We start from the raw sequence: 14,650 nt of genomic DNA on the forward strand, positions 1-14,650 counted from the left end.
CACACACACACACATACACGCACACCCACACACACGCACATATATATGCATGATGCTAGTTGACCGTTGACCCCCAAAAAGGAGGGTTCATACGCCCTTTGAAAGGTCTTGTTTTTAATCCTTCTGGGAGACTAGCAAACCTCCTCACCAGACAGTCTGATGGGGGAACCGGTTTAGTCGCCAGTAACCCGACCATGCGACAGGTAGTACTAGGTTACATGGTACCAGTAGCATATGACATGACCTGACTACTCTTAACATTATTATTATTACTACTACTACTACTACTACTACTACTACTACTATTACTACTACTACTATAACTATTATTATAATCATTATTTTTTTTCTTTACACTAACGGAAATCAATCTAACCAACCAAATCTTTATAATTGCAAAAAAAAAAAAAATCAACATTTCTTCATACAAGAAAAGTAGAAAATAGTTAACAGATACCCATCACAATGTTAAGAATTGTTTTCTTAAACAGTAACATTATTATGTAGATGCTTATTCCTGACATGGGACTGGCTTAGTTAATTTAATAATTCCTACAGTTTCGGTTATTTTTAATTTATACACATAAATTAAATCAGCTGTGGTATTTCGTCGTGGTTATTGTTTTTGCTATTATTAACTGCTCATGGGACTGTTGTTCTATGGTTCTGTCAGCCCCCGAGCTCGTAGAGGGGGGCGTAAATGAATTAGCCCCAAAAAATAAAAGAACACTGAAAATGCGCAAATCAGTCGAGAGTTTAGGGTTGCCTGTGGACATGGTGTTTTTATTGAATTACTTTTGCTTCTATAACGTGTGGGGGCGGCTCAGAAAAAAATGAAGGAACCTTTCTTCTTCTTTTTTTTAAATATTGTTAAGCTTTCAAATCCAGCAACTAGCACCTTTTGTTCATTATTGTACCAATTGGTGAGGCCCATGTTCAATCCCTAACATCGAATAATACACTGGGAAATAAAAGAAAGTCGCTTGAGTCTGTATGTCTGCTCCTAAACTGTTTTCTTATTTTGCATACCAGTCGTTGAGTCATTTGGATACAATTATACAATTACTGGTTCTGTTCTAAACATGAGGAAGAAAGCAAATTCCAATGAAGCAGAGAAGGAAAGAGTATAAGCAATTAGAGCCATTAGCTTTTTAGTGTTCGTCAGAATCTCTTCTTAATCAATTTCACTACAAACATTAACCTCTTGGGGAGGTAAGTAAATAGGGGTGTATTTGTTCTAAAAATATAACAATACTCTGCATAATAGCAACAATTATGAAATATTTAAATTTCCACAACTGGCATCATTAATTTAATAAATGTTTTTGTGCATTTAAGAGTTATTCATTTTTAAATTGCTTTACCTGCCACAGGCCAAAATCAGAGTGTAGTATGTGTTCTAATGCTACACTCAAGTTCATCTATCTTTAGTCAATGGAAAGGGAACCCTTTCTGTACTAAGGCACTTTTATTTTTGCCTACTTTCAGAGTGCCCCTTTTTGGGGAGCTGGCTTTCCTCCACATTAAAAAAGGTCACAGCTTGCTTTCGTGGTCAAGCAGATAAATACCTATGTATTTGCAAATGATCTATCATTAGAGTTATCTCTCTTGCGCCACGTAATTAAATTACCTCCCTTGAATCTATTTATACAAACTTCAAAGTTTTACACTTCTTTGAGTTGAAACAAACTTTTATTATATTTGTCTAAAATGTTCTGCTTTTTTGTTAGGTTCCATAGTTTTTTCTTTGTTTTGTTTCTACTTTGGTGTGTGAATGTGAATTGTTATTCAGCACAACGTGGTGATACCCGCAGTAGCAAAGCGAAAGATTTTCGTACCATTCTTGTTTTTGGTGGAAATGGTTTTATTGGTGCCGCCACAGTGACGCGTCTTCTAGACGCGGGACATTCTGTCACCATCGTCAATAGGGGAAACTGGTATTGGGACTCAGACGCACGAATCAAGCCATTCGTACGACATCTACGGTAATAAAACGACTAAAATCAATGCATGGAAAATTAATGCTGACGGCAGCATTTTCAGCTAAAAAAATATTAACCGTTTTTGTGCTATTTTTTTTTTTTTTTTTTTAATTATAAATAAAAACTAACACCATTTTTTTTTATATCCCGATCGTCAACTTCGGGTTGTTTGAAATTTTTTAACAACACTAATCAATCAATCTCGATAATAAAATCGTGACGACTTGTGTGTTTGTGTTTTTCGCCTCGCTAAATTTTTACTTACTTTCCACCTTAGCAATCACCTTTAACATAACGACTTTTAATGGTTTTCGGGTATGCTGAAAACGAATATCACATTTAAATTTGCCGCAAACAAGTAGTTTTCCGGATATTAAGTAATGTAATTCCTTATATTCAGACTGAGACTGATGGTTATTTTTGTATGCAGCGCCGCACATATTTTTGACGCGCGTACAAAACGGCCATTACTTATAACGTAAGGGATTACATTGCTTAATATCTGAAAACTACTTGTTTGCGACAATTTTAAACACGATATTCATTTTGGTGCTAGTGCAGAGAGTGATCCGCGCTATTTTTTAAATCGTATTTCCAAGTTTATTACATGTTTTTTTAATTCAATTGTAAGGGTGAATATAGACTAGGTGCAAAAAACCCTCCCTTCCCCATGTTAAGAATGGCTTTTTAAATAATAATGTTATTATTTACGTCCGGATCACTCTCTGCACTAGTACCTTCATTTTCAGCATATCTGAAAACCTATAAAAGTCGTAATTTTAAAGGTGATTGTTAAGGTGGAAAGGAAGTAAAAATTTACCTTCGCCTCTATATAATTTACACATTAACAATTTTATTATTTGCTATAAAATCATTAAATCAATATTTATTGAAAGCAAGAATTGTAATAGAGTAAGGTATTAAAACGAACATTTCAAAAATCCTATTTAATAAAATTAATTTGCTGACGTACATGAGTGAGGCTTGAGGCTAGGCTACCATAGCGAAATGCTCATCGGCTCCGATGTTGTGCGCAAGTCGCAGCGCGTTTGAGGGAGCTTTCGGGTTTGTATTACTGTACACATAGATTCGAAAAAGTTGTCAAAAAACAAATATATAACAAATAAATGTTATCAAAGGCAAGATAAGTTACCTTTCTACCAAACTGGATATATTTTTCGTGTTTTTATTCAATGTAACATATTTATTCAGTTCGAAAAACATACACTGTTTACCGATGTATTGGAAAATTCAAGATGGCGTCTGATTCTCTCTTTAACACGATAAGTTTGGGAAAAGGTGTTATAAATAAAAAACTATACAAAATACTATTAAAAACCCGCCGAATATATGTCAACCTATGTCACGGTAACATATATTGAGCGAGTTTTTAAAAGTGGTGCAAGTCCGGATTAGCATAAACAAAAACCTTTATCGTGTACCTACCTGTCACAGAATGTCGTCTGTGTTTTTTCTCGTATCGAAAAATAGTGAAATTTTATTTACTGCAAGTGCACTTATTGATCTGCTCTATTTTTTTTAAATAGTATTTTCGGGTTTAATTAAAGTTTATGATATCTGTTTCTATTAAATTGTTAGGTGAAAGTACAGAATAGATACACAACACCCTCTCGTCTCCATGTTAAGAATCTCCAGCCAAAAAAAAAAAAAAAAAAAAAAAATATCCCCCAAGCCAAAAAAAAAAAAAAGAAAAAAAAGGGCCACACACACCAAAATTCTTTCCTTTTCAGAATGAATGCTCCTTCAAACGCGCTGCACTCTGCAGAGTCGATGCATATTTGTACGTCCGGAAATAAATTAATTACAAAATTAAATCCACTATAATGCATTTCGGTTTCTTCATAAACAAGTCAACCATTTTAATTTTTTGTTGATAGTTAAAAAAAATAATAGAAAAAACAGAAAGCTTACCATTGTAAATTAATACCCGCCACTAAATAACTTTCTACAAAATGAAGTTCTGCTTTTTTTTTCTTTTTTTTTTTTTTTTTAGATGATTACGTGTGAGCATTCAGAAAAGATTGGTGAGAAAAAGCAGAAACAACAACAAAAAATCAGTTATATAAATTTAAGCATTTATGGGCCATTATAGCGTTTTAGGCTAGTTAACCAATTTTTGTTTGTTTGTTTTACTGTAGAGATAAATCTCGTCTGTTTTATTTATTTATTTTTGAATTTTAAAATGATTTTACGTCCTTGCCACTTGGACTTAGGGTTAGTAATAAAAATAGTTTACATTACTCAAGATGGGGATAGTAGTCAGAATATGCCAAATGATACAAAATATTTATTTAATTTTAAAATTAAAGAAAAATTATAACATTTTTTTTTTTTTTTTACTAAAACCGTGTTTAAATGAATATAAGTTGTTTTACTAAATAATTTTTGTGATTAAAATAGGAATTAATCTACAATACTTACACTTAAATTATTTTCTTTTTTAACTTTAATTCACCTCAAACAAAGCATATTGCCACTGAGATATAAGGGGCTACTTTGCAGTAGGAGCTAGAATTATAGAGGTCGTCCTAAATGAGGAGTTGTGAAACAAGATCTTTTTTTACATTACATTTAAATTTCTGCATTTCAGTACAATCAGGAAGCGAGGAGGGAGTTTCAAAGATTGGTTGCTTGAGTAAAGCAGCTATTAGAGTAGAAAGCTCTCCGGCATTTGGGAACGTCTACAGTGAATTGATGGGATTTTATTGATTGTCAGATCGGTCATGTGTATTTATGTTTAGGGGACACCAGAGCAGAAAGTTTGTTAAAGCAGATTTCATTAAAGTACTTATAAAACAAGATCGTTGTTGTAACAATGCAGCAATGGAACAACAGTTAATGTTGTGTTTGGATGAATAGCGATTGCGGACAACCTGGATCTTTCTTTTGTCTAGGCAGATTCTAATTATATTAAATATTCGTCCAGTAATACTGTACACATTAATTTTTGTGAGAAGACCTTTATGTCAGACCTTGTTAAAGGCTTTGGATATATCAAACACTACTTCCCTAGCTTCACCTACCTTGTCCAGTGTGTGCTATATGCATTCAATGATATTTGTGAAGATATCCACAATAGAGCATTGTCACAAAAAACGTTTAGTAGTAACAAGGTCGCAGACTATTGTTAGATTGATTTAAGGATTTAAAGATTTTAACAACGACCAGGAGTAGACTGATGGAGGTGATAATTTTGAGAGTCAGTTCTATCACTTGAATTCTTGAAGACTAGTACCACAGAAGTAATTTTCTAGCTATCAGGGAAGCAAGATTTGGCAAGGCATTTGTTGTAGACGTTTGAAAGGACAGAGGCCAACTCAGCAGAGCATTTCTTTATTATTATAGCAAGAATAAGATCAGGCCCACATGCTTTGCAGGTGTCAAGTTTTTTTTTTTTATATATCCCGGATATAGGGTGATGATTAGATCATCAAGTATGGCTCTAGCATTGAAATTTTTCTTTTAACTGTCGAGTACCATTAAATGTTCATACAAAAAAAACAGATGTTTTTCTTCTTCAGCTTGCAACATTCTCAGCACACAAAAAAATGACAATCCCTTTTCTCTTCCTGTTTCGATGTTCATAGAAAATCTGCCTTTCTTTCTTCTCACTGACACGTGAATTAACCGTGCATTCGAACGACTCTGAGTAAATAATCTTCCCTCAATGAAAGAAATATTTATATGCTCAAATTTAACCATGTCCCCTTTTCATTTCCTATCAGTCAGTTTCGAGTTTGAGTATCGGTGACTTTTTATCATATGCACATGCCACCATTCAATGCTTGTTTCTATGACCGTTGTTACACCCCTCCCTGATCTCATGATCACACAGGCAGCATTCTGGTAGTGGTCATTTTCGTCGGGTACTCCTTAACAGAAGTAGGACTTCTTCGGGGGCATTTGCTTCCACTTCTGCTTCATGTAAATCGTCTGACTCCAATTTATCGTCATCGTATATTAACCTTTCTGACCACAACTGGCCCACACTATACCGCCAGACGCAGCTGGACCATGCTAGACCGCCAGACACAATTGGCCCACGCTACACTGCCAGACGCAACTGGCTCACGCTATACCACCAGACAAAACTGGCCCACGCTATACCACCAGACAAAACTGGCTCACACTATACCACCAGACAAAACTGGCCCACGCTATACCACCAGACGAAATTGGCCCACGATACATCGCCAGACGAAACTGGCTCACAATACATCACCAGATAAAACTGGCCCGCGCTACACCACTAGACGAAATTGGCCCACGTTATAACGTTAATTCTTAAAAAAAAAAAAAGTTTGGCGAGAATTGTTACTTAACCATTTCTATAATTTAACAACACATGCCTCAAAAGTCCAACTCGATTCATAATTCATTCTTTTCACGATGACAACAAATTTCATTGTCATTCAAAATTCTTCTATAGAACGACGAATTTTCAAAATTCTACTTACATATGCATGTAAAAAATTCTCCATAGTCCGACAAATTATCACAAAGTCTGATCTTTGAATGTGTATTTAAACTTCTCTATAGCATAGCAAATTTTTGCAAAGTCCGGATTTTGAACACATATTTAAAATTATCCATAGCATGATGAATTTTCACTTTGACTTTCGAATGCGCATTTAACATTCAACTGAATTGTATTTTAATATATGCATTTTACGACAACAAGTTTTGCAAAAATCCAACCGAATCCTATCGGGAATGTCAAAATGTAAAAAAAAAATAAAAAAGGTTCGACTCACTTCAGTTGCATTAACCTTTGTCCATCTTAAGTAGAGGGCCAATACATCCTCCTCCAGATACAATGGTAGCATTCGAACGACATTGTAAATTCCGACCTGTTCAGTTCGCTAGACTCTGCTAGCCTCCACAAATTACAAAAAGTCGGTCAAATCGTAATTCTCCATTCACTACGACAATTAGAAAAAAAAAGTCTGACTTTAATCACATTTAAATCTTGCTATTCTTCGATGCTTTAAATTTTCCACATTTGACTCGAATCCTAATACTTCCATTTGACTTGAATCTTTTAATATTTCCATCTCTCGACGCTTTCAATTTTCAAATGTTCCACACGAATCATTTAATATTTCCATCTCTTGACACTTTAAATTTTCAAATTTTCATGCGAATCATTTAATATTTCCATCTCTTGACACTTTAAATTTTCAAATTTTCATGCGAATCAATTAATATTTTCATCTCTTGAGGCTTTAAATTTTCAAATGTTTCATGCGAATCATTTAATATTTTCATCTCTTGAGGCTTTAAATTTTCAAATTTTCCATGCGAATCATTTAATATTTCCATCTCTTGACGCTTTAAATTTTCAAAGTTCAACGTGAATCATTCTAATCTTTTCACATTTCGACACTTTCAAATTTCCAAGTTCGACGCGTATCATTTGAATCTTTCCCTTTCTCGACGCTTTCAATGTTTAAAGTTTGATGAGAATCGTTTAAAATTTCCCTTTCTTAACACTTCCAATTTTCAAAATCCCATTTTCGTTTCAGTCGCATCAACTTTATATTTAGCACCGAAATAGCTTCTAGGGTGTAAATTAAAGTTTTCCTTTTACTTGCCAAATGTTAAATGTTCATGCAAACAAAAAAGGGTTTTTCTTCTTCAGCTTGCAACGTTCTCGGCACACACAAGAAAATGATAATCCTTTTTCTCTTCCTGTTTCGACGTTCATAGAAAATCTGTCTTTCTTTCTTGCCACTGGCACGTGAATCAACCGTAAATACTGGCTTTTTTTATTTGCTCCAAATCGACTGCGTCTTAATTTGCATACAGGGTGACCCCCTAAAAAAACGGGCCCAAACTCCAATTAGGCACCGTTTCTTAGTGTTTTGTCTGAATGAAATGAAACTTTGGTCATAACTAGTTTATTATATTCAAAACATCACATCAAAACACTAGGGTCTTTGGCCTTTTTTTCTCTGTTCTACAGCGTATGTTCTAGATGGCCTCCAGTTAGCTTTTGTTTTTTTTGGGTCACCCTGTATGTCACCTTTTCGTTTCCTATTGGTCAGTTTTGAGCGTGAGTGTTAGTGACTTTTTACAATACGCACACGCCACCATTGGACACTTATTTCTATGACTGCTGTCACAATGGCTTCAGTTCTCAATGGGAAATTTGGGAGAGAGTGGTTTCAAGATAAGGTCAAGGCAAACCTCTGAAAAGATAGTTCAACTTCCTCAGTTGTTGTGCAAATGATTGTGGTTGAATAGCCGGGGAATTGTCGATTGGCTATTGTCCAACACACTATTATAGATTTTCCATAAATCGAGAGTTCCTAGTTTCTGTGACTAAAAGTATTTTCTGGTCATCTTGGTATATCTTCTCTTAGTTAGGTTACTATGATCTTGCAATGATTTCTTAATGCTACAAATCTCTATTTTTAGTTGACTTATGGAATCTGAATTGGCAGGATGCTTGCTGTTTCTGAACAATACCAGCTGCATAGTTCAAATTGAGCCATTGCGAAGAGTAAGGTTTGCTATAGAATTTCTGCAAACAAGTGCTTCAATGCCTACTTTGACCCTTTTGATTACCTCATTTTTGTACTGATCAGCAAAGAGAGAAAAAAATGTTGCTTCAAGTGTCATCTCTGATGTGATCTCTGATGGATTCTCAATCAGTCTATTTGAAGTATCTTGCCATATTGAGTAACGGCTGATCGACTTTAGAAGGAAACTACAGGGTGATATCAATCATTACCACAATGTGATCAGCATTCCTGAGCTGGCTACGGAGATTCACCACACAAGCCTTAGGCAATGATGTCAAGAACAGGCTGAGAAGTGAGGCTTGTTGGTCAAGAAAGTGAGTTCGTGAGAGACAGTGAGCAAAGAAGCTATATGTGCAGTTACCAACTGCAGCAGTATAACTCAAGAATCCAAGCCAATCGTGGTGGCAGACATTAAAATTCTTAAATATATGCATTCAGGCACTCAGATCTATTGAGAATGCTGTATCTATGCTTTTATAGACAAAGTCAAACAGTGTAGAGTCTTGAATCAGGGAGAACTATATATGAAGTAGAAGTAATTAACGTTATGTTGAGTTAATCTAAAACACTGTAGACGTTATCATCTGATTTTAGATGGTTCTCTAGTCGAGTGGAGTATGTTCTAGATATAAACTCCAAGTCTGTACATATACTTATAAGGATTTGTATAGATTGACAATTTTAAGTTAGTTTTTACTTACTGCTAGAATATTTGGGGAGTTCACTAAGAGAAAGGATTCTATGTCATCAATCTTGTATAAGTTTGAATGCATGCCTCAAGGGAGGAGATGAATGAGTTGTATTTTAGTGGGTGTCTAGTTTGAATTTGTTACTTTTTTTTTATAATGTCATTTTTGATTATTTGATAGATAGGGATAGTTTTATTAAAAAGTTTTCTTCAAATAGTTTTATTAAAAAGTTTTGATCAAATAGTTTTATTAAAAAGTTTTGATCAAATAGTTTTATTAAAAAGTTTTGATCAAATAGTTTTATTAAAAAGTTTTGATCAAATAGTTTTATTAAAAAGTTTTGATGAAATAGTTTTATTAAAAAGTTTTGATGAAATAGTTTGATTAAAAAGTTTTCATTAATTTTATTTACTGCGGACTATTATCCTCATCTTTTCTTAGTTGTTTCACAACGTTTCGACCAACTATTCCTCTGGCCTTCATCAGGTGGTAACCGCAACGGGAAAGGAACTCTGAATCTCCTGACTACATCCACTGCAATTACTGCCTTCCGTAGTGGTTGTCGTCTCACCACGTTTTGGCAAAGTAAGCCTCTGGCCGGCTTTAGGTAGGATTGAAACTGCTATCTTCAGACAATTCTCACTTGGAACCATAGAGATTCAATGTCTCTATCAACTGCGTCATGTGCCCCGAAGGGCGATCAAGGTTGAATTTTTAGGTCTTATAAATTCATATTTATTTATTATCTGATCTTCTTCCATGGTCGGGTCTGTACCGAATGGTATATATTATTTAATTGGAATTCATTATTGAGATGAGTATTATTTATTAATTTATTTATTGCGGACTATTATCCTCATCTTTTCTTAGTTGTTTCACAACGTTTGGCCAAAACGTGGTGAGACGACAACAACTGTGGAAGGCAGTAATTGCAGTGGATGCAGTCAGGAGATTCAAAGTTCCGATCCCATCGCGGTTAGTACCTGATGAAGGCCAGAGGAATAGTTATTAAAAAGTTTTCTTGAAATAGTGTTATTAAAAAGTTTCTGGAAATAGTGTTATTAGAAAGTTTTCTCTAAGTAGTTTTATTAAAAAGTTTTGAGCGAATAGTTTTATTAAAAAGTTTTGATCAAATGGTTTTATTAAGAAATTTTCTTGAAATGATTTGATTAAAAAGTTTTGTAAATATAAAAAAATGTACCCTACATAAAAAAAATTGTTGGCAAAAAACCTAACAACTTGAGATTTTTGTTTGTTTATGGATGCCGTGTGCAAAGATCAAGGTCAACCAGTATCGACCAAAAACTTGTTTTTCTGCCTCTGATCTCCTGGAGTCCTTATACTCTATATGATCCAAAAATTGTCATTTCTTCGGATATAGGAGAGGAGAATTTATTCTAAATGAAATAGTAGATGTATTTATGTGGGTCTGTTTGTAAATATTTAACTGATAAACTCTTAAACTACTGGTTACATATCACTGAAATTAACAGGAAATATTAATCATACACCAAAGATCATTTTTATAACGCATACAATCTTTGTTTGGATGGATATATAACGCATGCAGAAATATGTTGGCAAGTTGAAATAAACATTTCAACTTGTCAACATATTTCTATTACTTTTGTGCATGCGCAAATTCATTCATAGATTGAAGTGGTTTAACTTTAAATCTTTCTTATCTATCTGTTGATAGCTCAAATGGTAGTAAATGCGGCTGGAGTGCTAACTATTTTGGTTTTGATTCTAGCTGATAGCACCTAAGTTATTTTTTTTAAACTTTGGAATCAGTAATAATATATATATATATATATATATATATATATATATATATATATATATATATATAATATTCAATAGAAAACTAGCTCTGTAATAATAAATACAAAATCTACATGAATTAAAATATATCTAAGCATATTTTATAACTGGGCAACACCGGATGCCCCCTGCTAGTCATGTATGAATCATAAACATGCAGAATCTCTACCTCTTCTCTATTGTTATATAAAAGTCACTTTGTGTGTGTGTGTGTGTGTGTGTGTGAGTTCCTTCAGGTTCCGAAACGGCTGAGCCTATGTTTTGCAAATTTCACACAAAGGTAATTTATATGCCTGGCAGTGTTCTTAGATATGTTTTGTACAGAAATTTATCTGATAAGTATTGAAAATCGAAAAAATCTTATTACAGGGGAATATTTTACGTTACACCAACCAAGGGAAATAATAAAATTATTTCCCTTGACCGGTGTAGCGTAAAATATTCCCTTCTAAAAAATTCTTTTTTTATATCTATAACAGAAGAAAGACTATGTTTAAGATCGTCAAGCCCAAATATCAGCTGACATGATATTGTAAACAAACACAGACGGATTTGATGAACGACATTATCATTATTTTCTTTTGCAAATTAGTCCACCGGGCAAATTATTCCTCGTAATATATCAATAGAGGATTGATTCTATAATAATACATACACAATCTGCATGAATTAAAATATCATGTTCAAGTGTATTGTACGAACGGGCAATGCTGGGTGGCCAGTTAGTAAACCGATAAGATAGAATATATAATTACAATTAAATAAGATGACATAGGATTAAAATTAATAAAAATACAATTGGCATTGAAACATGCAAACTTAGCTGGAATTGGCAAAACTTTTGTTTCATCTATTGGCAACATATCGACCAGTCAGGTGCATTACAACTCATCAAAAGTGCATGTACATATGTGCTTGGGTATGGAAGGTGTATATCAGGTGTAATTTTGGTGAATTTTAAAAAGGTTAAAGATATTAAAGGATCTTGCCATCCAAAAACCAACAGACAATTTATTCTATGCTTTGCCAATATTGGGAATATAAACATCATTCCTGATTCATAAAACTGTGTATAGTATAAAATGTGTCTATTTAATTTGCATGTTTAATTTCATAAGAATGCTATTTCAAGATTAAGAAGATATTGACTTGCTGCCCACCTCAGCAAGATGTGACACAAGGTCAGCACCCCTAAAGGAGAGGCACTCTGACCTAACAAAAATTGCCTGGGTGTCCCCATCGGCATTCCTCAGTAAGTGCTCCTCAGGTAATAAGGAATAAACTTGCCCCGCCTGAAAGCCGGGTGGTAAGACCTGGGAGAGTGGACCTCCTAGGTAATACTCAGGTGGTGTACCTCAGTCCAATCCTGTCAGGCTGATTGTCAAGAATGGATTCTTTATTGGCACTTTCTACCCAAGTCTCCAAACAGCAAGGAAACCCATCCTTTTCGATACAATGAAGGTATTTCAAGCTTAAGTATGACAAATTGACCAACATATAGAAAGAGCATCTTAGAGTAATGTGTGGATATATTTAAAAATGCTATGTTAAATTTAAGTGCTAATGTTTTTAGAGATGCTGAGATAGATTTAAAAATAATTTTCATCTTTTTTTGTTATAAACGTTGTTAAGTCTCACGTGTAAAACCATTTTCAAAATGGGATTGTTAAATCTTAAAAATAACTTCCCCTTTTCATACGACAATTACACTTAGAAATATTAATCTCTTTATTTTTTTTTTCAGATGTGATCGAATGCAGTCGCTTCACAAATGTGATGACATGAACAATTTCTTGACATCAGTTCCAACCATATTTTTTGATGCAGTCATTGACTTCAGTGCTTACCATCAAGTGGCTGTATCTGATGTTGTGACCGTTCTCAAGAACAGGATTGGGTTCTACGTTCTCATAAGTACTGATTCTGTGTATGAAGTCTGCATCAAAAACCACACTGAACCCACGAGAGAAACGGATGCTGTCCGTCCAACAAATGAAGCACTAATCAATGAATACAATGAAAAAGATGATTACGGAAACAGGAAACTGCAATGTGAAGAAGTCCTTACATCTCAAAAAGATGACAATAAAATTCCTTATATCATTTACCGACTACCCGATGTTATTGGACCCAGGGACAATACGTATCGATGGTGGATATATCAGAGTTGGATGCGACTTCGAAAATATCTAGAAAGACCTGTTTCCGTTCCAGATGTTTTCATTAACAAGCCAATGAGCCTCGTCTATGTGGAGGACATTGCTGATGTTATTGTCCAGTACATGTTTGGTGGAGAAGACGTCCAAAATGAAGTGTACAATTTGGCCTTGGCTGAGAGTCCCACCTTGAAGGACGTCTTGTCAGATATGAGAAATGCATTAAATTTGACCAGCCTCAACATTATTATTGAACCACTCACTTCCAATTCTGTGTATCTGTTTCCTTCTGTTAAGCTTGGCCCCATCGACACGTCTAAGGCAGTGAAACTGCTAAAATGGACTCCTACACCTTGGGAAGTCGTTCTTAAAAAAATGATTGATTTTTATGAAAAAGCAATGGTTTTGCCAGAATATGAAATCGCAAGGCGGGATATTATCCGAATGCTGCAGACTTATTTAACTAGACGACCATACCAAGTTCTGACGGGTTTGAAAAATGAGTATGGAGTAGAATATCCATTTAGACGAGAAGAGCTATGAGTTCAAATATTTATGGCATTAAAACTCTGCTGTCTGGTTTTCCGTAATGGGTGGCAATTCTTAAGATTGAATTCTTTGATCTTTATTTAAGCTTATGTTGTTATTTTTTTTTTGATTTTTTTAATATTTCAATGGTTTCAGTCAGTTAACTGAAATCTGTTGTGCAATTAATAAATTTAAAAGAAAAAAAAACATTTTATATTTATAAACATTTACATTTTTTTATATGATTTTATGTTTTATGGCGATGTTATAATATATAACATTAAGTAACTCAAATGAGCTTATATTCCACAGACAAATTAATACAAACCTTTACTAAAACAAAACAAAAAAATCACTCTATAAATATTTATATGAATTTGCATCTGTTTGAATTTTTTTTTATCTAAGCAAACTATCATACTCTTATTATTTGTCTTGTATTTTTTATATCCTGTTTTCTTGATAATTTTTAACCGATTGTGCTTGCTTAAATCACAAACGTGTATGCAAACAAGAAGTTTTCAATCATCCTAGTAAAATCAGTTTACTAAACAAGCGTTATGGATTTCATACTGCAAGATCAACTGCTAACATGCTGACTGTGATATTGGATAGCACTGGTGGATCTCTCAGTGAAAGATTTGTTTCTAGGGAAATATCTGTCGACATATGAAAGTCCTTTGACAGGGCTTGACACAAAGGATTGCTTCAAAATGTCTTTTTAAGCATCAAATCTTTTTTTTTTCCTGATAGGTGAATAACAGATTATTAATGGCACATAATATCTACATACTTCCTAATAATATACTTATCTAAGTGCTCTGAGTAAAGTAAAAATAGTAGCCCCTGATGTCCAAGTGGCAATATACCTTGTTTGGTAAAAAAACAAAAAAACAAACAGACAAACCATACCCTCTTTATTT

The 14,650-nt window shown here is 34.0% G+C and overlaps 1 protein-coding gene across 1 annotated transcript; it reads left to right on the forward strand.

Annotated features, from left to right (window-relative positions):
- The first annotated feature begins 1,626 nt into the window (after positions 1-1,626).
- Positions 1,627-14,107, forward strand: LOC145253773 (uncharacterized). The gene is made up of 2 exons (XM_080112964.1): positions 1,627-1,985; positions 12,788-14,107. Exons 1-2 carry the CDS (start codon positions 1,711-1,713, stop codon positions 13,740-13,742), a joined length of 1,230 nt encoding a protein of 409 aa, XP_079969090.1. The 5' UTR covers positions 1,627-1,710; the 3' UTR covers positions 13,743-14,107.
- The last annotated feature ends 543 nt before the right edge of the window (positions 14,108-14,650 follow it).

Source organism: Euprymna scolopes, chromosome 3 (genome assembly GCF_053919585.1).
Source record: "Euprymna scolopes isolate OS-2025 chromosome 3, ASM5391958v1, whole genome shotgun sequence".
Taxonomy (NCBI): domain Eukaryota; kingdom Metazoa; phylum Mollusca; class Cephalopoda; order Sepiida; family Sepiolidae; genus Euprymna; species Euprymna scolopes.